The sequence below is a fragment of the Abramis brama genome (genome assembly GCF_963993115.1).
Source record: "Abramis brama genome assembly, chromosome: 19".
Classification (NCBI taxonomy): domain Eukaryota; kingdom Metazoa; phylum Chordata; class Actinopteri; order Cypriniformes; family Leuciscidae; genus Abramis; species Abramis brama.
Window position 1 is genome coordinate 27,668,421 of NC_139981.1, and position 27,606 is coordinate 27,696,026.

General features: G+C 36.6%; 1 protein-coding gene across 1 annotated transcript in view; it reads right to left on the reverse strand.

Annotated features, from left to right (window-relative positions):
• myom2b (myomesin 2b) overlaps positions 1–27,606 on the reverse strand; it is a 62,244-nt gene that overhangs the window by 21,315 nt on the left and 13,323 nt on the right. The window contains exons 14-26 of the mRNA XM_084092612.1: positions 26,693–26,876; positions 26,234–26,408; positions 23,368–23,489; positions 19,384–19,571; positions 19,130–19,256; positions 17,423–17,601; positions 17,172–17,286; positions 11,270–11,432; positions 10,997–11,103; positions 10,615–10,659; positions 9,115–9,251; positions 7,112–7,256; positions 6,933–6,995 (exon numbers count right to left, since the gene is read on the reverse strand). Of these exons, the coding sequence (XP_083948738.1) occupies positions 6,933–6,995; positions 7,112–7,256; positions 9,115–9,251; positions 10,615–10,659; positions 10,997–11,103; positions 11,270–11,432; positions 17,172–17,286; positions 17,423–17,601; positions 19,130–19,256; positions 19,384–19,571; positions 23,368–23,489; positions 26,234–26,408; positions 26,693–26,876 (1,750 nt within the window). The remainder of the gene's footprint in view (positions 1–6,932; positions 6,996–7,111; positions 7,257–9,114; positions 9,252–10,614; positions 10,660–10,996; positions 11,104–11,269; positions 11,433–17,171; positions 17,287–17,422; positions 17,602–19,129; positions 19,257–19,383; positions 19,572–23,367; positions 23,490–26,233; positions 26,409–26,692; positions 26,877–27,606) is intronic.

The following is a 27,606-nucleotide window of genomic DNA, read 5'->3' on the forward strand; positions in this document are numbered from 1 at the left end:
CCGGAGTGGGGCAGCGAGGTAGAACACAGGGACTCGGCTCGGGAGGCTCTCTCTGGGAGGCGGCCCGTAGCGGAGTCTGAGTGTGCTGAGCAACACTTACCTGGTTCCACAGGGCAGGAGGTGCAGGAGGCAGCTTGGTTGCGTTCTCGAACCGCACACTGCTGCCCGCTGGCGATAGAAGAGGCGGATGAGAATGGTGAGGATTCTCTCCTCCCACTGCACTCCTGGCCCTCTTCAGACCCAGGGATAGAGGAACTGCTCTTTTTTTTTTTTGAGAGAATTTAGGTACCACTGTGACTCCAGTGGTGGAACAGAATTTTGACTCAAAAGATTTGTTCCCTGGCCCTCCACCGGGAGAGAGCAGCTCCACCCATCTCCGGGTCACCCATCTCAGGGGTGATTGTTTCACCAACCACTTAACCCCCTGAGGTCGGCTATCGCGCTGGCTCGTTTTTTTCCTTATCAGTGATGAAAAAAAAAAATCGAAATACTAATATTATTTTTTATCTTATATGCTTGTGTTATACATCAATCGATCCTGTTTATCGATCCATCAATCGGATGTTTAGTGTGGGTTTTTTTTGTGTATACTCATAATAAAAACAAAGTGTTGTGCTTTTCGCCAAATAAAGAAAAATAAACATGATGCGAGTTCTGCCTACTCTCTGTCAGTGAAGTCAATTCTGAAACGCGTCGGAAATTGAACTGTAACTCAGCGAATACTCAGTCAAACAGGCATACAGACACACAGGCATGAAGCTTGAATTCTCTTCTTTTAAATAAAGTAATTTTTATAAAAAACAAATATTCACAGTTTATGTAATATGTATATAAAGAGAGAGATGTCAGTCGTTCTCATCTCAGCTCATTAAGTTTTAATGTGACTCCGCCCACGGAGAGCGCGTGCTATTCAAACACAAATGTGAGGCGATCCATACAAACCTGTGAAACGCCCACATCAGCTGGATCACACACACTGCGAGTTCACTTTCAGACTGTACTTTACGACGCTGTGAGGTAATACTATCTTGATAATAATCCTGGAAAATTTACCTCAGAAGTTCTGGAAGTTTCATTTCGAGGAGCAAACGGATCCGGCTGAGGAATAGGTCAGTTCAGTTCCCTTTGTTCTAATCGCAATAGTGTCTGTCTATAGACGCAAAAAGACTGTTGAAATATGAATCGCGTTTCTGAGTGTGAATGAATGAATGTACATATGCACGCTGTTGTGTAGCTACTACAGCTGGCAAAAATACTGTTTAAAAATGAATCGCGTTTTTGTGTGTGAATGAATGAACAGCTTTTAGCAAACTCTATTGCTATACTGAGATGAGGAATATATACTGTATGTGTTTTGTCAAAAATAAAGTCATAAACTAACTAAAGAATCCTTTACTTTGAAATACGTATGATAAAATGTATACTTTAGTTTTGAAAGACGTTGACTAGTTTTGAATAGATTATAAAGTTTTTACTGTACAATAGACTGCCACATCAAATAAGCTTTTGTTTGCCAATTTTGCTCATATGTTAAATATAGTATGTTTTGTCAAAAATAAAGTCATCAAATAATACGTTTTGTATACTTTAGTTTTTACAAAGAAAGATTACACTTGAATTGTTGTTGTAATTGTAACCTTTTTAATAAAAAATATATATTTGCAAGGTAGATGTAAGCAAACTATTAAAAGGTAAATATAAGCCTTTTCTTTAAATAATTTGTATTGTGTTTTATTAGTGACAAATTTGGGGAGAGGATAAATATTCCAAAACTGAAAATACAGTATGAGAATTAACTGCACAATTACTAGACATGTTTACCTTGGATATTATACAATTTGCAAGCACAATTTGTGGAAAAATAAAAAAAAATTGCGATGCTTCCAATTGTGAACCAATTTGGTAGTGTGTATATATATATATATGTGTATATATGAAGAGTTCAGATGCAAAAGCCTCTAAATGGCATCTGAAATTTTCTTCTAGAATGATCATTTTTATGAAGCTTGTATATTTAAGTTCAATAATTTCTATATATATATATATATATTGCTCTTGTATTCTTTCTTGTGGCTATAGGTGACACACCTGAATGAATGGCTCATTAAGTATGCAGGGGCATTGTCTCATCAGGTGTGAACTCCTAAATATGCATGATGGTTTTGGATCGTTTACGCCCCATCCGCATATTGCCTTTCCAAACTAAAAGTGTTTCACAAAACTTAAATCAATGTATCGTTTTATGTGAATGATTAGGCAGGATGATTTTCACATCATTTTGAAGAAAAAACTCTAGGCGACGACATCAAAAGTCTTATTGACACATATTTAGTATGTGTTTTGTGGCCTTATTTCAGAAAATATTTTCTGAAAATATTTTCTTATTTTCAGGCCTTATTTCATCCTCCTGCAGAGGACACAGTAGTCTTAGCAGGCTATGCTGTTTCTTTTTTTTTTTTTTTGCAGGGGCGGTCCACGAGGCATGCTGGTGGTACGCCGGGGGAAGCGCTTCAGTCTGCTGCTGACTGCGGAGAACTGCTGGGCCAGTTCTCAACAGTGTCGCCGAAAAGGCCACCTTGTGAGATGGGAGCATCGAGAAAGCGTAATTTGACGAACTCTCACACCTCTGCAAGGACTGCCAGGGGCGCTTCTGGACCACCAAGGTGGACATCGTCTGACCGAGGGCCTGTGCTGTGACCTGAACACGGTCAGTCGACAAGCGCAGCTCAACCCCGGCTCAGAACTACCTTCGTGCAATAAGACTGCCTTTGCCTCGCATGCAGGGCAGAGGTGGCTCGCCAGAGTGCGTGTGCGCCACCCCACCATCGAGGGTAGCGAGAGAGGTGAAAACTTTATGCAGAATTTGGCACTTTTGGCATTCCATATTTTGGCACCAAATATCTCCATACTGCTAAGTTTTCAATGCACATCCGAGAAAGACCCGGGAAAGCATGGCTGTCAGTTCTGAATCTGATTCAGCATAAGCACACACACTATTACAGTGGGAACTCAGCATCATCATTTCCAGAACAAAACAGCCCCTCTCTCCGATGCAGCAATCGACATCTGCCCTCAGCTGGAGCCCTGAATGAAACGCTAGATTCCTCCAATTTTGAAGGTCCAGCAATCCCATCCAGAAGCTGCACAGCTTGTGATGCGCTAGAGAGGGAGGGGCCCCCCTAGGTTGGTTCCCCGAAGGAGAAGCCCTCAGCTCTCAGATCACCCAAGCCATTCTACTGAAGTAGACCTCTCCTGGTGGCCACCAGGGAGGGCGCTACAATGGAGAATAGACAAGGAAACCGCGCACCTAGAGCGCTGAGCGAGCGCTTGGTTGCCGTGACAACCCGCACTGCAGCCCGGCAGCTCGACAGCACACGACACGCTGAGGAGCGAGAGACCCGTCAGGTTTTGCGGCGGAAGCTCTCGCTGATCTCTACGGACTCCCAGAGTGTCGAGCAGACCTGCAGCTGTGCTTTTACACACAAGCAGCGGCTGGCCAACAACAGAGGGGACTCAAGCTTTCTAAAGAAAGAAGAGTTGACCGGCGTGCCGACGTGGTCATGTTCCCATGCGAAAACATGAACCATCCACGAACACAGACTCACATGTTTCCCAGGCATGCGAGATAGTGATCGTGGCCGTCAGTGAGGACAGGAAACGACCGCAACCAGAAACACACGGGTGGAATGTCATCTTTAGAAAGATGCAACTCATACCCATGTAAGCTCTTTCAGGGGAATGCTCTCCTTGGTACTGAAGCGCGCAGGGGAACGGTCGCAGCGGACACAGACAGGAATGTGCAACCTGTCATGCGCTGTTTCTCTTCACGGCGGTCTTACCAGCCGTAAGAATGGCTATTCAGCGCTCTTGGCGCACCGTTACCAGCTGTGAAAACAGCTTTTTGTTTTGCTCAGTAACACAAAAACAAAAGAGAGAGAAAAAGAAAGTCGACCCCGCTGCTGCGCTGTATCGCCCGCACCAGACACGAGAGATCATCTTGAAGAGCTCGCTCGTTGTTTGATCACTCAGTAGATTAAACAGCATCGAAGCGCTCGGCTCCGAAGCAAAAAGCTGAAGTGCAATCGCACCTGCTGCTCATTTATACCCGCGCTGCATGGCTGAACAGCTGATGCAAATGATTGCACGCCAATGTGTATTGGCTCGTTTTAGTTTCTCTCGAAGTAGATTGGCCTCTCTAGTGAGATTCCTATTCGTCGGTCACCACTACGTACGTCATAGTGACCGGACGATAGGGAACTGAGGGGAAAAGAGTGACTGGAATATTATTTAAAAAAATGTCAGTAACACTTTCTATGAAGTACATGCTTAAAATTAATTATAGCCCCATTTATACTTAAGTATAGTAAGTAATACTATTCAATAAATATATTTATAAAGACTCATTAAGACCTATACTGCATTATATGAACAGTTATAGTTACATTTATATAATTTTTATAATTACTTATAAGTCATGCTCATAATCAGTTTCATTTAAATCATTTATAAAATAGTTCCAGAGACCCTTGTTTGCTGTACCAATTAGTTGTCTTTTCAATTATGTCTTTAATGGCTAATGATTGCATTAGAGGTCATGAAATCATTTGTTAAAATCTATATCTCCTCAGCCATATGCATGTTATTGCTTATAGCAGTTTGGAATTATACTTTAAAAAATATTGTTGCAGTGTTTTGCTAGTATGTAATTTTAAAAAATATATTTTTTAAATGCAACTTTGTATTAATGATTTCTGTTTTTCTTTTAATTATTTTATTACAGGAATTATTGTTCATTAATTACATTTACAAATAAACAATTTAAAATGTATGATGAGCATATCTTCATGATTTCTTAACATTTGCATTAGGAAAATTGCATCCTATCATACACCCGGCGCAAAGTGTTTTTTGCTAGTTTCAGCCCTATGCTGTTATCATTTTCACGTCCTGCGCCATGTTGTTTAAATAGCAAATGCATTTGCGCCCATTTGTGCACCCATGGGCGTGCTGGTCTGAAAACGAGATGTGTTCTGGCACATTGTTGGATTTTAAGGCAACTGAAATAGACTGCGCCATTGACCAAATGAGACCAGTCAATGGCGCACTATTATTTTTTTTGTTATTTAAAGAGCTTACAAGAGTAACATGTGCCTATAGGAGGGTCCACAACGAGTACACTCTGCTTATTACACACTCAGGTTTGACAGCAGTCAAACATGCCAAATATTAAAATTAAAAGGATTACAATGTAAAAGATTATCATTCTTGTACATATTTTGTTTATAAAGATATTTTGGAATCCGGCTTGTCCTGTAAATGGTCTGCTTACGCGCTTTAACCTCGCGCACGAGCAGATCTGTTTCCTCTCTGGAGAAGCGTTCAGTCTTTCCGCTTGCAAATTCCGCCATGTAAATAGCAAATCCGCCATGGTGCGAGCGCAACTGGCTTTTAAAGGGAATGGGAGATGAGACTCTGGTTGTTTTTTTGCACGTTACGCCCAAAACACTCATTACTCATTAAGAGAATAGAGACAACCTTTTTAGACCATGCGCCGGGTGCGCCGACCATTTTCCCTGTCATTAAGCTAGCAAAAGTGGATTTGGACACGACCTAAGTGCACTTGCGCTTTAGACCATGCGCTTAGATCCTTAAAATAGGGCCCCATGTTTTCACTTTACTTATAGCCATCAATGATGCATTAGTAACTGTATTATCACTCACAATAAGTATTTATAAGAACACAACACGGCTATTAATAACAACATATTCAGTTATTTGACAGAAATAAATCTGAATTTCTAAAAAGTCATTGCAACTATAATATAATAACATTATAGCAATGCAGGCTGCATCTTTATTAATACATTCATGAAACCATATGACTGACTTATTAATACTTATAAATTAATGTATGATGGATTATGAGCATGCACATTGAAAAAAAGCAACACTAAAGCAACGTAGACCGAACAGAGAATAAATGTGAGGGACCAACTTATATTGCAAACACGAACGAGGATGATTAATAAAACACAGCTGACACAAATAAACAAATAATGAGGAGCGGGAAAACTGAACAAAGGAGCACATGATGAGAATAAAAACATCATAATGAAAACAAATCATAATATAACTAAACTGAACATAATGGTGACATAACTGTTTTTTTAATGCAGTGTAGGTCTTAATTAGTCTTTATAAATATATTTATAAAATAGTAATACTTACTTATAAATAAGTATAAATTGAGCTATAATTCATTATAAGCATGGTCTTCATAGAAAGTGTTACCAAAATGTCTTCTTCTACAGAAGCAAGATAGTTTGGAACAACATGAGAATCAGTAATAGGGATGCGCCCAAAACCGAACCTTAAAACCTTATTCGGAAAGGCACAGATAATGGCTTCAAAAGAAATAATGAATTCTACCAAATAACAGCAAAAATAATTGGCAGACACAGTCACTCCTCGTTCTTTGTGGATAACAGTTGAGCCAGGGGATAGCATGCTATTATAGCTATACTAATGAGTGTATGTACAGTAGTGAATGTGTCTTAACTCTATATATCATATATAAGCATATTTTAGAAACTCCATTATTAAATGTATGTTTATTTGCAACAATTATATTAACAGCAGTAATAAAAAAAAATCCTGTTGTAAGAACAGCTAATAGACACCGCTTTGCAGTGTCATGGAAACATTCCAGGCGAAGATATAGGAAAATATAATTTTATAATTACATAACTATAACTTCTGTGTGAACTATTCATTGAAGCCATTTTTTCAGCAGGGAACCAATAAGACATTCTGTCGATGATGCAAAGCTTGTTTGTAAACCTCAAAAAGTAATAGCATTACAAAACCACAGGGTCTAATTCACTCTATCAGAAGTTTATTCAACAGCTACATCAACTCGATGAGTGCAGTACCCTCTTTCACACGAATGTACTCCCTCCTTTGGTATTCCGCCTCAGCCAACGCTGCCTTGAAGGCTGGAACAGGAAAATAAAGCAGAAACTATAAGAGGTCAGTGAATAGAGTTCAACAGAAGAGCACAATATCTCAAGATGTGAGCTTCTGCAAGCCCTAGGGCGATGCTGGCTCTCACCATCTCCAATCAGCACCAGAGAAGACTGGGCCTTAGCTCTGCCATCTTGGATCTGCACGGTGAAAGTGCCCTCGCTGTCTTCAGTGAAATGATCCATCACCATCTCAATAATGCCCGTAGCTGCATCGTGACTCATTTTAGTTTGCTGTGAAAAAGCCAGAGAGGTAAACATTTCTCTCCTGGGCTTTTCTTACGAGGCTCAAGCAAATGAACATAACAGATGGTAGTATTGCAAAGGAGATGAATCTATTCATTTGGATTGGCTATGTTTTCTTGCACAGCATCAGTTGGAGCTAAACTTAAAGGGATAATTCACTCAGAATGACAATTCTGTAATCAAATACAAAACCGGTATGACTTTCTACCACAGAACACAAAATAAAATATTTATAGCAGGAAGTCCATGCTGGCCTTTTCAGTTCAATGAAAGTGAATGGGGAACAATTGGGGTCAATTTCTGTCTAAAACTAAATAAAACAATGAGAATGGCAATGACAATTATAATGTATAGTAGTGTACAGTGCAAACAAATGTATATTTATTTTGAGATCTGCTCAAAAAGATTACATTTAACAATTTCTGTCAGGACCACTATTGTCAAATACGATTGACAATTAGCATACAGTTAGGATTGGCGGTTTAGTTCTGTTCTGGGCAAGAACTCCCTGCGCAATCCATGCAGCCTAGCATGGATAAGAGCAGGGAGAGCAGCAATAACCCCCCTTTGGGTAAACAGAACAGAACCAACATGAATGTATTGCAGATATCATTAATTCAAATAATTTGAGAATTTATTCTGATTCAAGGGGAATCAGAATGCCAAATCCTGACTGATGAGAGGAGGAGCTGGGGATGGAGGAGGGTAATTAGCTCCTGAGAAACGCAATAGCTGCTGATAGTACTGAAGGAGCTTATATACAGTATGTATACAGTGATAGGTGTCGTATTCCTATAGGTAGACGCAGATCAGCTGAGAGTCAGCTTTCTCAAATATATACATGCATGTGTGTGTATTTATATATACAAAAATAATTATACACAGTACCCACACATTGTACACATTTACATATTATGTAAACACATATCATTTTAATAAAAAAATACAATTATATTACATTGGCCAATATATATACAAAATAATCAGATAACTAATACTGATATTTTGCGTAATCCCTAACGACCAATTGGTGTCATGCTGTTGGATTACAAATTTATTAAATGTTTAATTTAGTTTGCAACAGTAAAAGTTGAGTACATTGAAGTTAGCATTTTAAGGTTAGGTTAGGATAATAGTAACAACAGTTTCTGCCAGTCCTGTTTTTCTCTATTGTGTTTTAAATGAGTCAGATCACTGAGATTCTCACCTTTCGGAGCCCAGACGTTGAATCATTAGGTTGATTGACTTTCACCTTTTGTCTTTAATGGCTCTCGGATGGCTCTTGGAATTGGAGTTCCTGGCCAGTATCAGCATGTGAATAGTTATGCTGATTCAATTGGACTCAGAGTAGGGTGTGTTCCCACTTCATTTGCATGCTTTATTCAGAGTTCCCGCCTCTATGTAATCCCTCCCCCTTGGAATGTATATAACTACAATGCATACTGTATTAGAATTAGATCATGTTGGAAGTACTACAGCAACGTACAGCGGAGTTCTCAATAAAGAATAACTTCCGTTGAACGCGATCCCAACTGTCTCCTGGTCTCTGCTTCGATGAAAGAAAACTTTACAACAATGCCAAGCAATATTTTCAGTGAATATTGACTTAAATCGTATAAAATAGTGGACCATGTTTATGATATTTGTACTGTGATGTTAAACATATTTTATGTTCCACAGAGTAAAGAAAGTCTTGGGGTTTGGAAGAACCTGAGGGTGAATGAATGATGACAGAACTGTCATTTTGGGGTGAACTATTCTTTTAATATAAAACTCCCTGATTTCTGTTTATGAAATGAAGGCTGTACAGTATTTGTCAGTACCATTCTATTTGACAGTTATTTACCTCACAGTTGACAAGCTCCTTGTTATTGGCAAAGAATTTGTAGGTCACAGAAGAAGAGATACCCTCAGCTTGCAGCCAAAAGCGCATACGGCCTCTCTCTAGAATCTTATAGGCCAGTTCAGTCTTCAGAGGAATAACTGCGACACAGAAGAAGTGACGCATGACAAGCTGACGTGTGTTGTGTCACAGTTCATATGCACCTTAGACCTGTGAATTTACACATGCTGATTCTATATAAAAAACATCTAGTTTATTTAAAGCAATAAGCCATACTACATGTTCCAGTGATTTTAACATGCTTAAATGGTGTTGTCAGGCACAGCGTGAATCTAAAACCCCTTTAACTTTGATAAAATCACTGTAATAGCCTCAAATGTTTTATAATACAGCAGCATTAGCAATTTTAAAAAAGACACTAAAGTTCAATAAATAGTGACACTGTTATTAATAATATGTCATGTAATAAAGTTCATTAGTATAGTGCCATTAGTATTACAATTCAGGGTTCAGGGTTCCCATACCTGAATATTCCCATCTATGGCTTTTCTAGATAAGGACTCCTAGGCCTGGTTTCACAGTCAGTACTAGGATTAGGCCTTAGTTCAATTAGGACATTTAAGTAGCTTCTTTAAAAGTATTTCTATAAATGTAAACATTACTGGTGTGCATCTTGAGACAAAACAATGGCAGTGACATATTTTAAGATGTGTCAGTGCAAGTTTCTTTCAATTAAAACAGCTCAACCGTGCATCTGGGACTAGGCTTAAGCCTTGTCTGTGAAACAGGAGGCTAAATCATAGATCAGAGATGAGTTATTTTAGACGATTAAATATGTTAGAGCTAAGCATAACTAGAAAAACAAATATGCACAATAGACATTTCGGAAACACAACGTTTTAGTTTTGCAAAAGCTAATATTTATAAATTTGTAACAAGACAAACTGTATAACAATAATTACAAATTAACATGTAACTAATGTTAACAAATTGAAGAATATTGTGAAATTACAATAATTCCCATGACCTTCGGATTCCATGACTTTTCTAGTATAATGGATCATTTCCAGGTTTTCCAAAACTGTGGGAACCCTGAATACACTGTTCAATTGATGTGTCAAATGTGCATTTTGAACATGGTTCATTCAAGTTGAGTCTGAACACCATTTGACAAAATTACATACTGGACAGATTATAGGGTAAAAAACAACAGTATAATAATCTCTACTACAGAGCCCCTTAGGGGACATAGTGGAGGAAAAAAATATGAGAGGGTAGGAAAAATAATATCAATGCTTTTGGGTTCTCTCGCAAATGTTTTGTGTCCCCCTGAGAAACTTTGCGTTCAGGGGAACGCAAAACATTTTGCAGGCAAACGCAAAGTTTCTCAGGGGAAAGAATGCAAAAGCATTGCCAAATAATTTTTCCTCCCATCTCCTTTTTCTTCTTCACCATGTCCCTTTAGGGGCTCCATACTCTACTCCTTCATCTGGGGCCACTTACTTGGGTTGCGTATGTCGTAGCTGAGGGCCAACATCTTCTCCAGCTCTAAAGGATAGAGGTAACTATCATTTTCTATCAGCTATCATCATTATCAACACTTGTCAAGTACATTACAGCAAACAACATAAATCTTTATTATTATTAAAATTATTATTATTAAATTAAATATCTTTGAAATATATAATATCTTAGTAACTGTTTTACTGCAGATGATTTAACATCCATGTCATACACCAACATATATAGTGTACCGACATCTGAATCAAATTGATTGATTTGAATCTGTCAATGGAATGTTTTGATAGTGTATTGTACTCTATATAACTTTGAGGGAGGGCATTAATAATGAAGCTGATGGTCATTATATATTAAGAAGCCTCACCTTCAGCTGAGATCTTGTAGCTGGCCGAGGCACCATCAGTATGTGTAACAGATACAGAGAATGTGCCCAAATCCTCTTTGTCTGGGTTCTTAAAAACCAAAGTTGAGCTAAAGAAACAATGAGCAAAAATTAGTGCCTGTTCATTGGGACAACACAAGGAAAACAAATAGAATTAAATATGCACAGACTGTGGCATTGCCCTAAATATGCTTTGAGCTAATATTTATCTGAACCAGATCAAGTTAGGACACACTGAGCGTGTGTTGTGCTTACTTGCTGCCTGACGTCTTGACGATGATGCCCTTAGAGAAGTCAGTAATTTCTTGGTAGGACTTCTTCCACACAAATTTTGATATCTCTGTCATTTGGCAGCTCTCAAAAGAGAGATAAATGTCACCTGATTCCTCATCGACGCCACACTTGATTTCCTGGGTGCCTTCAAAATAACAGAAGCACAGAAGAATTTGCACACAAGTCGACAGGTACTACTAAACAAAAGCTGTAGGATATGCTGGAGTTATGGTTGGAACACAGTGGGATTATTGGTCAATGCTGTTCCATAGGAATGATTTGAAATCTCGGGGACACAATATTAAATTGATCAGTTTTCTTATAATAAGTACACTTTGATATTAAATTAATTCATATATTTATTTATTAATATTAATATAATCTAAATGTAATTTAATGCTATTTTGCTCCTCTGAAGCTTTAAAATGGACAACAAATGTCACATATAAAACACATCCGCTGATGGCATTTCACATCACTGACGTCAAATGCCATTTGCTCCAATGTGTCTTGAAACCAAATGTCAAACCTGATGCAGCACCATATTTGATTTTCAGTGAAAACCAGCATTTTGGTCTGTTTGTCATACAAAGCTATAGTGCTGCTTCAGAAGATGCATATACATATAACGTACAGTATCATTAAAATGGTACATATGACTGCACAATATTTTATGTATATATGAGACTTATGTACCATTTTAATGATACGTTACTGGTGTTTTTGTCATTTTGTGGCTTTACAAACCAGTTCTAATTCACTTTCATTCATATTCAGGGAATTTCAACTTTTCCACACATAAAAAAAAAAAAAAAAAAGTTTAAAAAGAATAAGTTTCAACCAAGAAAATCACTTTAAATAGCTATTTACTGCATCAAAAAAAATAGTTTTTTTGTTTGTTTTGTTTTGTCTAAATCATTGTATTTAGGTCGTCAAGTCACCTTTATTTATATAGTGCTTTATGCAATACAGATTGTTTCAAAGCAGCTTTACAGTGATAACTGGAAAAGGATGCATTTCGGCTGTTCCTCAGCTGAAGTCAGTTTAGTGTTGATTCAGTTCTCTTATGTGGATTCAGTGATGTAAAATAATATTTTTGACTCGAATAAAAGCAGTTCCTTTAGAAGCAGTTCCATTTTTAGGTTATCATTTTTCTCAGTATAGTGGTATCTAAAAGCATAATAAAATTTGTAAAAAAAAAATCAAATCAAATAATTAATTAATGAACATGTAACAGGTGTGCAGAAGGTTGTGAATGATGGGTGTTCAAGTGCAGAAATCTGTGGAGATGATTATGACCAATCAGCCCAAGCAGGGCTTCCCTTCTCAGCTGTACTGTAGAACATCTCACACAACATCACACACATACTTTCTATAGACACACGAATCCACAGTGCACTCTACTGGCTGATGCCATTTTTATCAGCCACAAACCTTTCGGGCTACTCGGAATGAATCATCTTGGATCATCCCGTGGCTGCTTTTTGCTTATCTGTGAATGTGCAGGCAGCTGCTCCCCAAGACACTCCAGAACACCTCCCATGGTGCAATCCACACTGCCCTGAACAGCTCTTTCTCAGCCCCACTGTGAACTCCTCCCATTTCCTCAAAAATAAAACCCCCTTCTTTAGAATTCACAGATATTCTGCTATTCTGGATGGCTGTGTAAGTTGTTTGGGTTTAAAATGTAAAACTGACAACTGAATGCGACTTCCTGGTCTTACTGTGCACAATTCATCAGTGCACAAAATAAAACAAAAATCATGAAAATAAATACCAATACCATCACTGTAATAACAACCTCTCAAATCCATCCATCCGTCCTCGAAACTGCTTGTCTTATGTAGGATAGCAGGGATGCTGGAGCTGATCGCAGCATCTCGGGCCAAAGGCAGGAAAACACCCTGGATGGATGACCTCCTCTGAAATGACTTTCCTCTTTTTTTTTCTGATGTCGCCAAGCCAATGAGGTCTATAGAATTTCTGAGGAAGGCTATCCGTTCATCAACTGAAGCAAAACCCTCAGAAGTGTGTGAACTGAATAGACACTCAGTTTTCACTTCTCAGTTCTGGGAACAGACATTCTGAGCCAATCACCTGAGTCATCATAACTAATCCCTGATAACTCTGGAGCTGCAGGAAATTAATGTCCTATTCAGTGTGTGTGTGTGTGTGTGTGTGTGTGTGTGTGTGTGTGTGTGTGCAGTATTGATAAAAAGAAAAAAGAACATAACTATTTTTTTATATTTTTGAAAGAAATATCTTATGCTCATCAAGCCTGCATTTATTTGATCAAAAATACAGGAAAAAACAGCAATATTGTTAAATATTATTACAATTTAAAGTCCCCTTTTAATGTTGTTTACATGTCGATGTGGTGTTTTTAATATGTTTTAAGACAAACCATGTGTACATTTATAAGTCAACACCACTGCTGAGTATTTTTTCTTTAAAACTGCAGTGAACCAAAGACTCAAAAACGCGGTTTGAAATCGCTGGTGTGTCTGACGTCACAAACTACCTTGTAACCAATCAGGTCAATGTGTGATCCTCAACAAGTGGATCTCTGAGCTGGTGCGAGTGAGTGGAGGCGGGGCTAATTTGCATATTCATAGAACCGCAAATACTATATGAGGCAAGGGTGTAGAGTTACAAGAAATGTTTTTCTTTCAAGGAAAAATGCTTAAAATTTTTATTTTGGAGATCAAAGATGAGTTTTAATGAATACAATTATTGTACAGGGTATTATTATTATTATTGTATTGTATTGTACTATTTGAATATACTTATATTTAAATTTATTTCTGTGATGCAAAGCTGATTTTTTATTTATTTTTTATCAGCCATTACTCCAGTCTTCAGTGTCACATGATCCTTCAGAAATCATTCTAATATACTGATTTATTATAGAGGTTGGAAAAGGTTGTGCTGCTGAATATTTTTTTTTTTATACCTGTGATATTTTTTTCAGGATTCTTTGATGAATAAAACGTTTTTAAAAAAGAACAGAATTTATTTAAAATAGAAATCTTTTGTAACAATATACACTACCGTTCAAAAGTTTGGGGTCATTTTTTTCTTTCTTTTTTTGAAAGAAATGAATAATTTTATTCAGCAACTTGCAATGACGTATTAAATTGATAAAAAGTGATTGTAAAAAAAATATATATTGTTAGAAAATAATAATAAATGCTGTTATTTTTTTAAACTTTTTATTCATTAATGAATCCTGAAAAAAGTATAAATAATAAATAAAATAAAAATATATGTTTTCTTACTACTATTATTTTGTCGGAATACACTTTTAACTTTTCAAAAGCCGTCAATGGAGAAAAACAGTAGAAAACTTTGTTGGGCCATGCTAACCAGTTAAAATCTTGACCCCTTCCAACCACCCGGTGATATCAATAAATCACAACCAATCAATATTTTTTTCTTGTTACAAATCCTGTTTCACATGTAAATTCATCACGTTATGGAAGTAAAATAGGTTGCAAAAAGCATTTCATGTCGGCAAAAGTCCCCTTAAGGCAGTGGTTCACCATATTTAACAGCTGGAATATCATTTTCATTAGTTTCCCAGGGAGAAGTGATGTGAGCCACGTGAACAGAATAAAAAAATTGTATGAGTGTTAAATAAATATGTCAAAATATTCAAACTTTATTTAGGTAGCTTATCACAAACAAGAATCATTGTTATTAATATTATTATTACGTCTGTTCATTTGTTTTTGGATGTTATACACTATGTTGCTTTCACAGGTCCAACAGCTGCGCTACAGAAAGATGACAGAAAAACTGAAGAAAAGAGTAGTTGCTATGGAAACAATACCTCGTCTCGTCTCGTCTAGTCACACTGGTGTAAACTGGTAGGTTTTAGAATGTTGCAGACTACATTCTTTTGCAAGTAGTTAAACGGTTCAGCTCGTATCATTGTGAATCTTTGCTGTAAACTCGCCTTAAACAAAACCCCTTTCAAAAATATTGCTTCCAGCACCCAAAATGTTCTCTCATTGAGAAATGCTGGCTTAAAGGGATAGTTCACCCAACAATTCTAATTATGTCATAATTTACTCACCCTGATATCAATCCAAACCCATAAGACTTTGGTTGAAGCTGCAGTCGTAGGGGTCGTAACTTTTTTTGTGTTCAAAATTTACAAAATGTATATAATAAGCGAGTACATCATGAATCCATTTTCCAAACCGTGTTTTTGTCTTATCCTGAATCACTACGGTACACCTATAATAAGTCTTTATATTCAGACTATTTTAGACTGGTTCGGGTCGTAACTGCGGAGTAGCCCAGTACCTGCGTGACTCGTCATAGACATAAAAGCCTTTGACACAGCGCGCTGATCCCAGGAAATTGCCGTAAAATTGCTAGAGTGCCTTCTGTGTGAACGCAAACAAAGACATACTTGACCACACCTGGCACCGGTCAGAGCTGAGGGTGTGTTTTCATTAGCTGGAAACATTGTTTCAGCGCTCAGCACTCGCTGCAGATCAAGTTGACCTTCTGGTGTTTTTGACGAAAAATATGTAGATGTGTAGTGAGTACAAGTGGATTGTTTCTGAACGGCAGTTTGCTATTTTGTGTTGATGTAGTTCATTACGCTGTGTGTTGAAGCGTTTTCTCAGTTACTGATGCTCGAACACAGTTTTATGCACTATTGTAGCCTAATTGTCCTTGCATGCACATTGTAATTAAGGAAATTATATTTGATTTAAGAACAATTGTTTGAAAAGTTAAAGCATTTCATTTCAATAAAAGATGTGATGCTTGATTTGGTTTATATTTGTTTATTGCGTTCGTTTGCGCCCTCTTGTGGGCGTAGGAGACAATACAATACTTTTTTCCTCTAACGTTAAGTATTGCCTTTAGAATTCGAATGTACTCCGAATTTTGCTAATATTTAAGAAAGAAATTCGAATTTAGCTTTTCAGCCATTTTGACAGCCCTAACGCACGTGCCATCGCAATGACATCCTGATGCCACGTGTGTTTACGGGATTTTTACGGGATGTGTGTGAACGTACTCACAGATTCTGGAAAATCACTGGCAGTGTGAATGAACCAATCAAACGACATTATCCGTGTATTTTCCGGAATCTCTGCGTGAAAGGGGCTATAAACAGAGAGAAGCTCCGGCTACAATGTTTTTCCACAAGACGAGTGCAGTTCTGTTTATTAACCGCTATAAAGCGCCAAAAGTTAAAAACTGCAGCTTTAATCTTTGAAACACAAATTAAGATATTTATTTTTTATGAAATGTGAGAGTTGTCTGTCCCTCCATTGAAAGTCCATGTAACCAAAAATTAGAAGACTATTAACAATAGTCATAAAGGCATCATTAAATAATTCCTTAAAAATCAAACAATTTAAGACTTTGGGTTTGGAATGCCATGAGGGTAAGTAAATGATGAAAGAATTTAAATTTTTGGGTGAATTAACCCTTTAAGGCAAGTAATTTTTCAGTGTCCGTTTGCGTAATGGGCAGCTAAATCCAGCATAAATCCAGCATTTCCTATCTACTATTTTGACAAACAATCTATGTAATTGTTTTTCGAAATGACATTTCATTTACAAATTACATTTATTGTCTCTTCTTCTTATTGTGATTCTTAAGCTCAGAATAACAAAAAAAAAAAAAAAAATGCATGCTAGTTTTTTCGCACACAAGTTCTAGAGTAAACAAACTAAATTAATTGTCGCTTTAAATTGAAAATGGGACATCTATTCTTTCAGCTGACACATTCAGCATCACAATGCATCCATCAAAGAAGCAACTGACTCTGTAAGGCAGAACCACATTGATTTTTTTTCCCCATTCAGATGTGTATCTCTATGCCTTGAACAGTGTCTGCTCTACATTACATGTTTACCTGGCAGTGCCTTGACACAGACAGGGTCAGAGGGGGTTGAAGCCATGCCAATGCCCTTGGCGTTCTCGGCCAGTACGCGGAACACATAAGATGCGCCTGTCTCTAGACCCTTGACCTGTAAACATTGAAACCGTACATTTGATAAAGCCACAGAGAAGTGCACATGTTTTCATACTTATATGTCTAGCATACTGAAATAGTAGTACAGAAAATCTGAGAATATGAGCTTGTCGGCACTCACAAATCAATACCTTGAGATAGCAGTGGTTGACTGAACTTTCGTTGACTTTGCTCCAGGTATCAGAGCCTTTCCTGGATTTCTCAATGAAGTATCCAGTGATGGCACTGACCCCATTGTAGACAGGAGCCTTCCACTCCACCACCAAAGAATCATCCCTTACCTCAGTGAAGGTCAGGTCATAGGCTGGACCTACCAAAGCCAAACACAAGGCAATTAAAGCTCAAGTTTTTCATGCTTTAAAACATATTTGGGTAAATCTCATGAAAACATGTCCAGGTGACATTTCACCTTAAAATCCAACAAAACTGTGGAATGTGAAATCATTTATGTAAATTTTCATGCAAATTAATCTCCCAAATTCTCTATATAATCACTATAGTAAACCATGGGCGTTTTTCTTCTGATGTTATTATTATTATGCATTTTTGTAAGCCAATTCGAATTTACACAGTACATTAAATACCATGATGTATAAATACTTCAAAATTAAATGTAAAAAAAAAAAAAAGTGAATTTATTTTTTATCTTAGGGTAAAATATAACGTTATATTTGGGTCATGTTCTTGAAAGCTTCTGTGAGGATCGCACACGTCTTTTGAGTTTCTTGCAGTTCTTGACTGTCCAATACACTAATGTCGAAATTGGAGCATTACATAATGCAGCCTGGATGTGTACGACATGTGTCACTTTGATAAAAACAGCTTTTTTGTGTGATAACAGCTATCAATCACCTTACTTGGTTCACTGGAAACACAGTAACAAGGATTGAGACATGTACTATTAATACTATTAATCCTTCATTTTTAATGATGGTGATGTAGTCTAGAGGTGACTGGCAGGGTCAATATATAACCAAACAGAGAGATATAGAGACCTCCTATTCCCTTTGTAGCCTTTGACAAGGGTTTTTAACCACATAAACAAGACATCTTACTGCAGAGGATCTGTATCTCCAATAAAAATACTGTAAATCTGCTGAACAAAGTATGAATGTTTACCAAGAGTTGTGGGTTGGTCTCAAGGATGAGTGTTTTGCAAACATAAGACTTTTACTTCCTCTAAAGTGTTCTTAGGGCAGCACATAAAACAACATGAGCTTAATGGAGATTTGTTTTAGTTTGTTAAAGGAACAGTTCACACAAAGATAAAAATTGCCATAATTTATTCACCATATTCATAATGTTCCAAACATGTATGACTTTCTTTCTTCTGTGGAAAACAAGATTTTTGGAGAATCTTCACATACACTGAACATCATCTGTTCAACGTTACCATGACTTTCAAACTTCAAAGATTGCAAAAAAAAAGAAAAAATCCCTATTAAAAAAGGCCATGTGACTTTGACTTTGCAGAACTGGCAATTGCTTTTTTGGGCCATTTATTGATCTTGTACAGCCTTTGTTATGCCTTGGTTTCAAAGTTTCAAATTCAGCCGATTCTGCAGTAACATTTTACAATAAGGTCTCATTAGTTGACCTTAGTTAATGGACTAACTAACATGAACTAATAATGAACAATACATTTGATACATTTGATAACAGTAGTTATTCATATTTTCTGATATTAGATAATGAAAATTATATTATATTTTTTAATTTCTCCTTTTGTGTTGCACGGAACAAATAGCAGCATGCAGGTTTTGAACGACATGAGGGTGAATAAATAATGACATAATTTTAACAGTACAAGTCAAAACTATGTACACACTTCACATTACCTGGCTCAGGCATGGTCCAAGCCTCACATTTGAAGGACGTGCTTGGGGTTGAGGCACCACCCAATCCAACCAAATTAGCTCCATAGATCCTAAACTGATACACTGACCCAGCTGTCAGACCTCCAACCTTCAGAACATACAGTTCATCTTAGTAATTATTTTACAAGGTAATATTATATTACATAATATTATTAGAAATCCTTCAGTATAACCTGATGTGACAACATGCACAGGATGCTGCAATAAATAGACACCTTGTGCAGGGTTTCCTTAATGGGTGGGATGTTGACCTCCTTCCACGTCTTCTTGCCCACATTGAATTTATCAATGTAATAATCAGTGACCTCTGCTCCTCCAGAATGGATGGGCTGCTTCCAGTTGAGAACCATGGATTCCCCGTCACAATACAGAAGAGAGATGTCGTAAGGGGAAGAGGGCAACTCTGTGGAGAAGACAGATTGCTGTAGCTGACCGTTCACATTACTCAGTGTCTTCAACAAAGAGGAACATGCGCTGACGTGCAGGCCGCATCTCTGGCTTGTAATACGCACATTTCAGAGGAAAAGATGTGTCCGGAGATGTAATCTAGAATGGTGAAATGCATTTTGTTACACATTAACTGTTAGCCTCAAACTATGGGAATGCTTTTCCATAAGATAATGTAGGGCTTTGTCCGTTTAAAACAAACAGCATTTCAGTTATGTTAGATTTGGAACACTGGAACAATGTACATAGGCAGCAAAATGGGCATCATATACACTGCCATTCAAAAGTTTGGGGACAGTAAGATTTCTTTTTAAAAGAAATTAATACTTTTATTCAGCAAAGATGCTTTTTGATGTAAAGTGATATCTACTTAAAAAAAAATATTTTTTTTTTTTGAAAAAGTCCACAAAAATATTCAGCAGCACAACTGTTGATAATAAGTAAGGGATAATCCACTGCTAGCTGTGCTTAAAACCATTTTAATGCACGACGTGGAGGCAAAGAACGGCACAACATGAAGCAAAACTTTTAAGGATTAGTTCGCTTCAGAATTAAAATTTTCTGATAATTTACTCACCCCAACGTCATCAAATATATTGATTTCTTTTTTATATATATATATATATATATATATATATATATATATATATATATTATTATTATTATTATTATTTATTTATTTTTTGGATGATGTTGGACGTTTCTGAAGTTGGAGGAGAAAATGAGATGGAGTTTTTTTGCCCTACCCTACATTTTCTGCCTACATCATGTTACCGCCTGACCTTTCCCACGTGATTACGTAATACGTGAAGTCGTGGATGTTTAAGATGAGCATTTGTTATTAAAAAGTATATATATTTTAATTTTTTTTAGAAAATGACTGATCGTTTCAGTGAATAAGACCCTTATTCCTTGGCTGGGATCATGTAGAGCCCTTTGAAGCTGCATTGAAACTGCAATTTGGACCTTCAACCCGTTGGTTCCCGTTGAAGTCCACTATAATGAGAAAAATCCTGGAATGTTTTCCTCAAAAATTTATTTTCGACTGAAGAAAGAAAGACATGAACATCTTGGATGACATGGGGGTGAGTAAATTATCAGGAAGTTTAAATTCTGAAGTGAACTACTCCTTTTAAATCAGAAACAGAGATAAAGTAGTACGGTAAGGTAACATATGACTGGGGGAGGGGGGGGGCAGCATTGTCAACTTGTTTGTGTGTGTGTGCAGCGCGATCTCCAGTCTCTGTGTGCGAGTAACGTATGTATGTGTGCGCTTCAATGAGAGCAGAGCATTAATACAGAATGGCGATTAAACTGACTTGGAACTACCTGTGCATTAAACAGTTTTATTGCAAACTTTCAAGCCAACCAGAATCGTGTATTCAGACAGGCCATGGTATAATAAGAAATGTTTCTTGAGCACCAAATCAGCATATCAGAATGATTTCTGAAGGATCATGTGACATTGAAGACTGGTGTAATGTCTGCTGAAAATCACATTTTAAAGGAATAAATTACATTTTAAAATATATTTAAAATAGAAAACAGCCGTAAACATAAGTCTTCTTTCAATTTTTTTTTTTTTAAATCTTACCGACCACAAACTTGAACAATGGTACAAATAGTTAATTAAATAAGTAATTAAAAAAAAATAGTTTATTTTTATTAGAATGAAGTATTTTTTTATCAGTATTCTTTGATAATTAAATAATTATTTCTATTGTTTGTCCACCATCAAATTGATTTATCTCAAAGCATTATGGGATTGCATTCTGCACAAAAGATTCCATGCTGCCTTACAACTGACCAAAATATCTTTGAAAGCAGCATAATCATAATCAACATGTGATGCTTTAAAATGTTTCCTATAAAGTCATCTCACTAGGCTTTAGAACAGAGCCTATAATTTTTTTTTAAAATAATTGTGTGCTATCAAAATGCTACAGAAGGGAGTTCTGAGAGGATTTCAGCACTTTGTGCGGTTTGCTAGGGTGTTCCGAGTTGTTGCTAGGTGTCATCATTATGTTCTGTTTAGCTTCAGTTTCATTTTCATGGACTCTTATTATGTTCCTCTTTGTTGCCGTCTGCCTATGTTCCTGTATGGATGTCATTAATCAGTTGTCATGGTGATGCAGTATGTTCCTAATTAAAGCACACCTGTTCATCATTTGAGTTCAATCACCCTGTGTATTTAAGTTCCTCCTTTACATTCAGTTGTTGTCTGGCATTGTTTGTGTATTACATGTTGTTATGTTGCCTTCTTGCTATTAGATTACCTGAGTTTGTTTTATTAAAGAACCTTTTATTTGTGGAAACTTGTTTGAACCTTTTTCATCGTCTTCATCTGAACCTGATCGTGACACTAGGTGGTTTGCTCTGCCTGTTTTTTGTTTTGTTTTTTTTCATCACCAGATAGATGATATATTCTCCTCAAAAAATCAATATTGTCCATAACAAAAATGGTATGAGACAAGATATACTATTTCATAGATGCTTGTTTGAAACACTTTGAGAAATACTTTCATCTAATAATTTCATCTAAAGAACTCATCTATTTTAATTTAACCACTGTTTTGACTGGCTGTTTACTACAGACAGGCCTGCACTCTTAGGACAAAAAGTTTCATCTTTATTTTCATCTTTTGAAGTCTCAGAGTATGGAATAGTCCCCCTGAGTCCAAACAGAGGATTCCTGTTAGCTAAAGCTAAAGAGTTACAAAGCAAACCGCTCTACAAATCATCCAGATCTGTAAAAATTTAATGGTCTGCTGGCTGAAATAACTTCTACTTGTTGATTAAGTGTCCCACAGAGATAGGGAAGACAAAAAAAACACATTCTGATTCATTTGGTATAAATTATTAAACCAATTTAGCAAATGGTGCAAGGTTTGAGGGGAATAAAAAGATTTTTAAAACCTTTTGCATACAACTGTGTGCGATCATATCTTATATATTCATAGTGTGATGGCTATATATTTCATACTATGAACAATTTTATATCATGGTGACTGTATATAACACACATAATGTGTATACTAATATGTAGTCATATAAAATGCTGTTCCATATCTTATTTTGCAAATCAAGCATAATTTACAAAGGAAAGGTATGACTTGATTAAATGATTCATCTGATTATTTTCTTTTTATTTGTAACTTGATGGATCCAAAAGAAAAGATTATGCATAACTAATGAATCATAAGTCTCATACTGTAAAATAGTTGTAAAATAGCGGGCAATAATAAGCAATCTACAGTTACACTTTGTTTACACATGATGTGATTTGTAAAAACTAAATCGCTTCCATTATAATTAACAATGTTGTCTACAGTGCATTAATCATGGTAAAAATCACTGTAACACACATTCTCTTATGGTTTATTGCTTTAATAAACACTATAGCAGAATCTACTGGCTGATACATTTCACCGCTCAACTCTACTGTATATTAAAAAAACATTTGACTTGTAAAATGAATCTTTTCTGTTGTTACTGTGTGGCAACTTTCCTAAGAACTGCCTATGAATAAAGATAAATATACACCTTTTCCAACCTGTTGTTGTCATTAAGGCTGGTGGGCCATTTCTGGTGGGTACCTTACTTTTTGTCATTTACTACACCATGGGCTATCAATAACAAACACCTAAGGCTGAGAAACAGCTTTTGAGTGTGTTTGGAAAAGGTTCAAAATAAATTGTAGTTGGCTTCTTGATGGAATGTAAAGGAGATTGGGTCATGAGAGCCAAACTTACTGAGAGCGGCTCTCACAGAAAGAGGAGCCGATTCCTGGGATTCATCGCTGAGGCCCAGCTCGTTGATGGCTTGTACACGGAAGACATACGTCTCACCGGTGGTCAGTCCATGCACAACAAACCTGTGAGAACCCAGGAATGAGGTAGTGAAAGAGGAAGTTTCCATTCCGTTATTTATCCTTTGCAGGGAATAACATCATCAAAAGAAACATGTCAGCAACAGGAAATCCTGATACAAGCTTTCTGGCATTTCAGTTGTTTTTATGTTGTAATGTGCGGTCACAATTTGATTTGGTTTAAATTACCATATACACTGTCATGCACTTTAGGGCACTTTCCATGAATCGGATTTACCCTGGTGTCCCATGACTTATTTAAAAGCATAAGAGGTACAAATGTAAGGTTAAGTTAGTTAAAAATCTACAAATGTTAGTAAAAGCAAAAAATAAAATACATGTAAAATATAAAAGTATATATTTATATATTTTTATATAACCTCGTAAAAAAGCAACATTTTAAGGAAAAACTGAGAAAACCACGGTTTTGTAAAACACTACATCTGGATCATATTCAGAATGATGATCAAAACATAGATGGAGTAGACAGAGTCCATCAACACCCCCAAAGCTTCACAGTCCTATAGCTCTTTTTTCATTCAGTATCATTAGGCAGTTTTGATTTATAGAGTTTAATGTTGATGATCACATTATTTTACATGTGCATATGATTACATATGAGATAGCTTGTTTTTATGTACTCTGTCAATTTGTAAAAATAAGCAAATAGCTGGAAAAAGATAAGAGACCACTGCAAAATTAGCAGTTTCTCTGGATTTACTATTTATATTTATGTATATGTCTTCCAAATTTCAATTAAAAATTAAAGCTGCAAGCAGCGATGAAAAGGGCCCTCGCACCCATGCCACCGACCTGAGTGCCTTTAGGAAAACAGAGCATGGTGGGCAGTATGTAAATATAGGAGGACTATGTTAAAGTAATTTGTATTTACCACACTTCCTGCTACCAGCAGGTGGCGCTATTACTATATCCGAATATGAGGATGGTCATGTGTTCAGGACAGGACTCTTATCAAACATGTGAGGTTTGGGGCAGATTGGACATTGTATAATTGAGTTACTGCAGGCTGTTTGTGGTTGCCTAGCAACATCGGAACTGCAAGCAACTTTAATATAGAACTTATCTGATGATGCATATATCACCCAAAGAAAAAATAAATGTTGTTAGTAGTTTATAGAATGAAACAAAAATGTTCAAAGTGGTCTCTTAGTTTTTTCCAGAACTGCTTGTTTTACAAGTAGGTTACGTTAATTATCATGAAATGCTAAAAAAAATTGAGAGTTTTTCCAACCTGGGTTTCAGATGCTTTTGTACCCTATTTGTGTGAGAACACCCTAAGCTCAAATAATTTCATCACAATCCTTTCTCAAAAACTGGAGGATGATCAGACGCCAGGCCCATAACTATTAATATGCTAAAGGTACCCCAAGGCTTTGCTATTTTGACAAACTAGGAACATTGATTTCAAAAATAAATATTTGCCATAAAAAAACAGATAGGGAATTGGAATGTTGTTGTCATGAAATTATGTTAGGGTATATTTGTATTATTATGACATATATGTTATGGTATGACTTTAAATTTGAAGAACTATAATAATTTTAGTCACATTACACTATTTAAATTTTGAGCACCTAACCTGACCCCTGCCCAGGGCCATCACCAGAACATTTAGAAATGGGAGGGCATTTTGTTTTCACGGACACACTTTTTGCTTACTGTATGTCTTGTATGATTTAAATCTATTCATCATGCTACACCCAAATTGCACATTGCAAATCTAATAAACATAACTACTTGTAACACAAATATATACATATTGAAAGGTCTGCTGCTGGAGACTTGCTATTAGCTGTTGTATTTTAATATTTAATGAGGTAGGTCTATACAAGGTTTGGCTGCTCTTTTGGGATGCTTTTAATTGTCATTCATAAATATAATCATGTTTAAAGTTCTGTTTTGTGTAATATATGGATTAATGAATTACATATGTATATAAATATATATTTTTTTTAAATGTTATAGGATAATATTTAAAGTTACCGTCATAGAGATTAATGTTCCTGTGAGCTAAATGCTGCTGAATAGTAAATGTTGCATTTTAAATATTTGAATGGCTCAATGTTTTTTTCTCTCAATAGTAAGTTTGCTGAATGACCATATAAGAGAAACATGAGGCAAGTTATTAAAACCAATGGCTTTCCTAGTTCATCAAGTGTTTGACCAGTATATGCTTTATTTTTCATGCCTTGTGATTGGCTGAGGTAATGTTACTGAGGTTACACATTTAGGGTTCCACTTTATTTCGATAGTCCACTTTAGACATTCTACTAACTACAAGTAACTTTGCAACTACATGTCAACTAACTCTCATTAGAGTATTAGTAGAGTGTCGTAGACTGTTAGGTTATGGTAAGGTGTTAGGGTTTGGATTAGTAGAATAAGTTGACTTGTAGTTGCCAAGTTACTTATAGTCAGTAGAATATCTGTTGGGGGACCATCAAAATAAAGTGTTAGCAGATATTAAGCAGACAGTCTACTAATAATCTAATGACAGTTAGTTGACATGTAGTTGCAAAGTTACTTATAGTTATTAAAGTGTAAATCGAAATAAAGTGTTACCCTAATTTAATTTATTTTAATATTTTCTTTAATATTTTGTTTTATTTTATTTACGTTCATTAAATGTTAAACATTTTTCAAGAGTTTTTTCTGACCTGAGTTTCAGACCCTTTTGTCTCTATTCGTGGAATTTGCCTCAAATAATTTCACCTTGACTGAGCACATACCTGGTATGCTTATGGGGCTTGTGATTGGCTGAGGTCCAGTCCTTAGATCCTTTCACGCAAGAATCAATGTAATATCCAATCAGGTTATTGGGATCCTTTGGAGGTGCCCACTGAATTAGAACAGAGGTGTCTGTCTCCCTGGTTGCAACAACTTGTCCAGGAGCTGAGGGCACACCTGAATGAACACAGAGCTTCATTTCAGGGGTGACTTCACCAACCAGCCTAATCAATCCCTTAATGACCTATCATGCATGAATTATTTCCACTACAGAAAGGCAGATAAAATTTCCACTACAGAAAGGCAGATTACTGCCTTAAAACCAACATCAAAGTCACAGCCTGACCAAACTTCAAAGATCTATATTCCATTTCATATGCAACAGTTTCAACATTTCAATATCTTTACTAAATGCATCAGTGGTGTGGTGGCCTTTGACATGGTGGATTTAAAGCATTTACCCTTCAGTTGAAGTGTTGTTATGGTATCGGTAGGCTCGGAAGCATCGCTGATGCCGTACATATTAGCGGATAGCACACGGAAGAGATAGTCCTTTCCCTCGGACAGGTCGAAGACGGCATAGCGAGGTGATCTGATGGGTACTTTAGTGTTCACTCTCTGCCACGATCCTGCTCCGACTTGAAGCTGTATGAGACCACAGCCATTAAAAACACACGATTACACAAATATGTATTGTAAAATGAGATGGCAGAATGACTGCTGTGCTCCTTACTGTGAAAGGCTTTTTTAAATGAGATTAAATAGAGCAATGGAGCAAATGATTGACAATGGATTTGCCACAATATCAAAGTCTACAATCACAAGTCAGAGTTCCCAATATGAACTCAACATTTCTCAATGAGTAATTTTTGTAGATCTGTGTGTTATGTGTTACGGTGAGCACACACGAAGATACAAGTGAAGAGTCTTTATTTTAAACCAACAAACACAGGAACTAAATAAACGCAAGAAATAAACGCAAACCACTTAAATGATAAACGAGAGCCGACACTGAACTGAACATTACAGGGAGTATAAATACCAGACGAACATAATGACAGACAGGAGCAAATCAAACATAACCATCGGAACAAATTAAGACATAATCAGTAACCAAGAAAACCTAAACTAAACAGAGCCAGGAAACAGGAACTAAAAGAATATCACAATAATAGTCCATGACAGTGACACTCTGCTCTTAGTATATTGACTCATTTATTTGTTGTTTTTATTTTTTGAAGGAAGAGAATCTGAAACAACTGATAACTGGGATAACTGAGAACTCCATATTCTTATTTTAGATGTTAGATGTTCTCTTTCATCATCTCGTTTCGAGATCCACCTATGGGAAGGGCATCCGTACCTGACCTCTGCA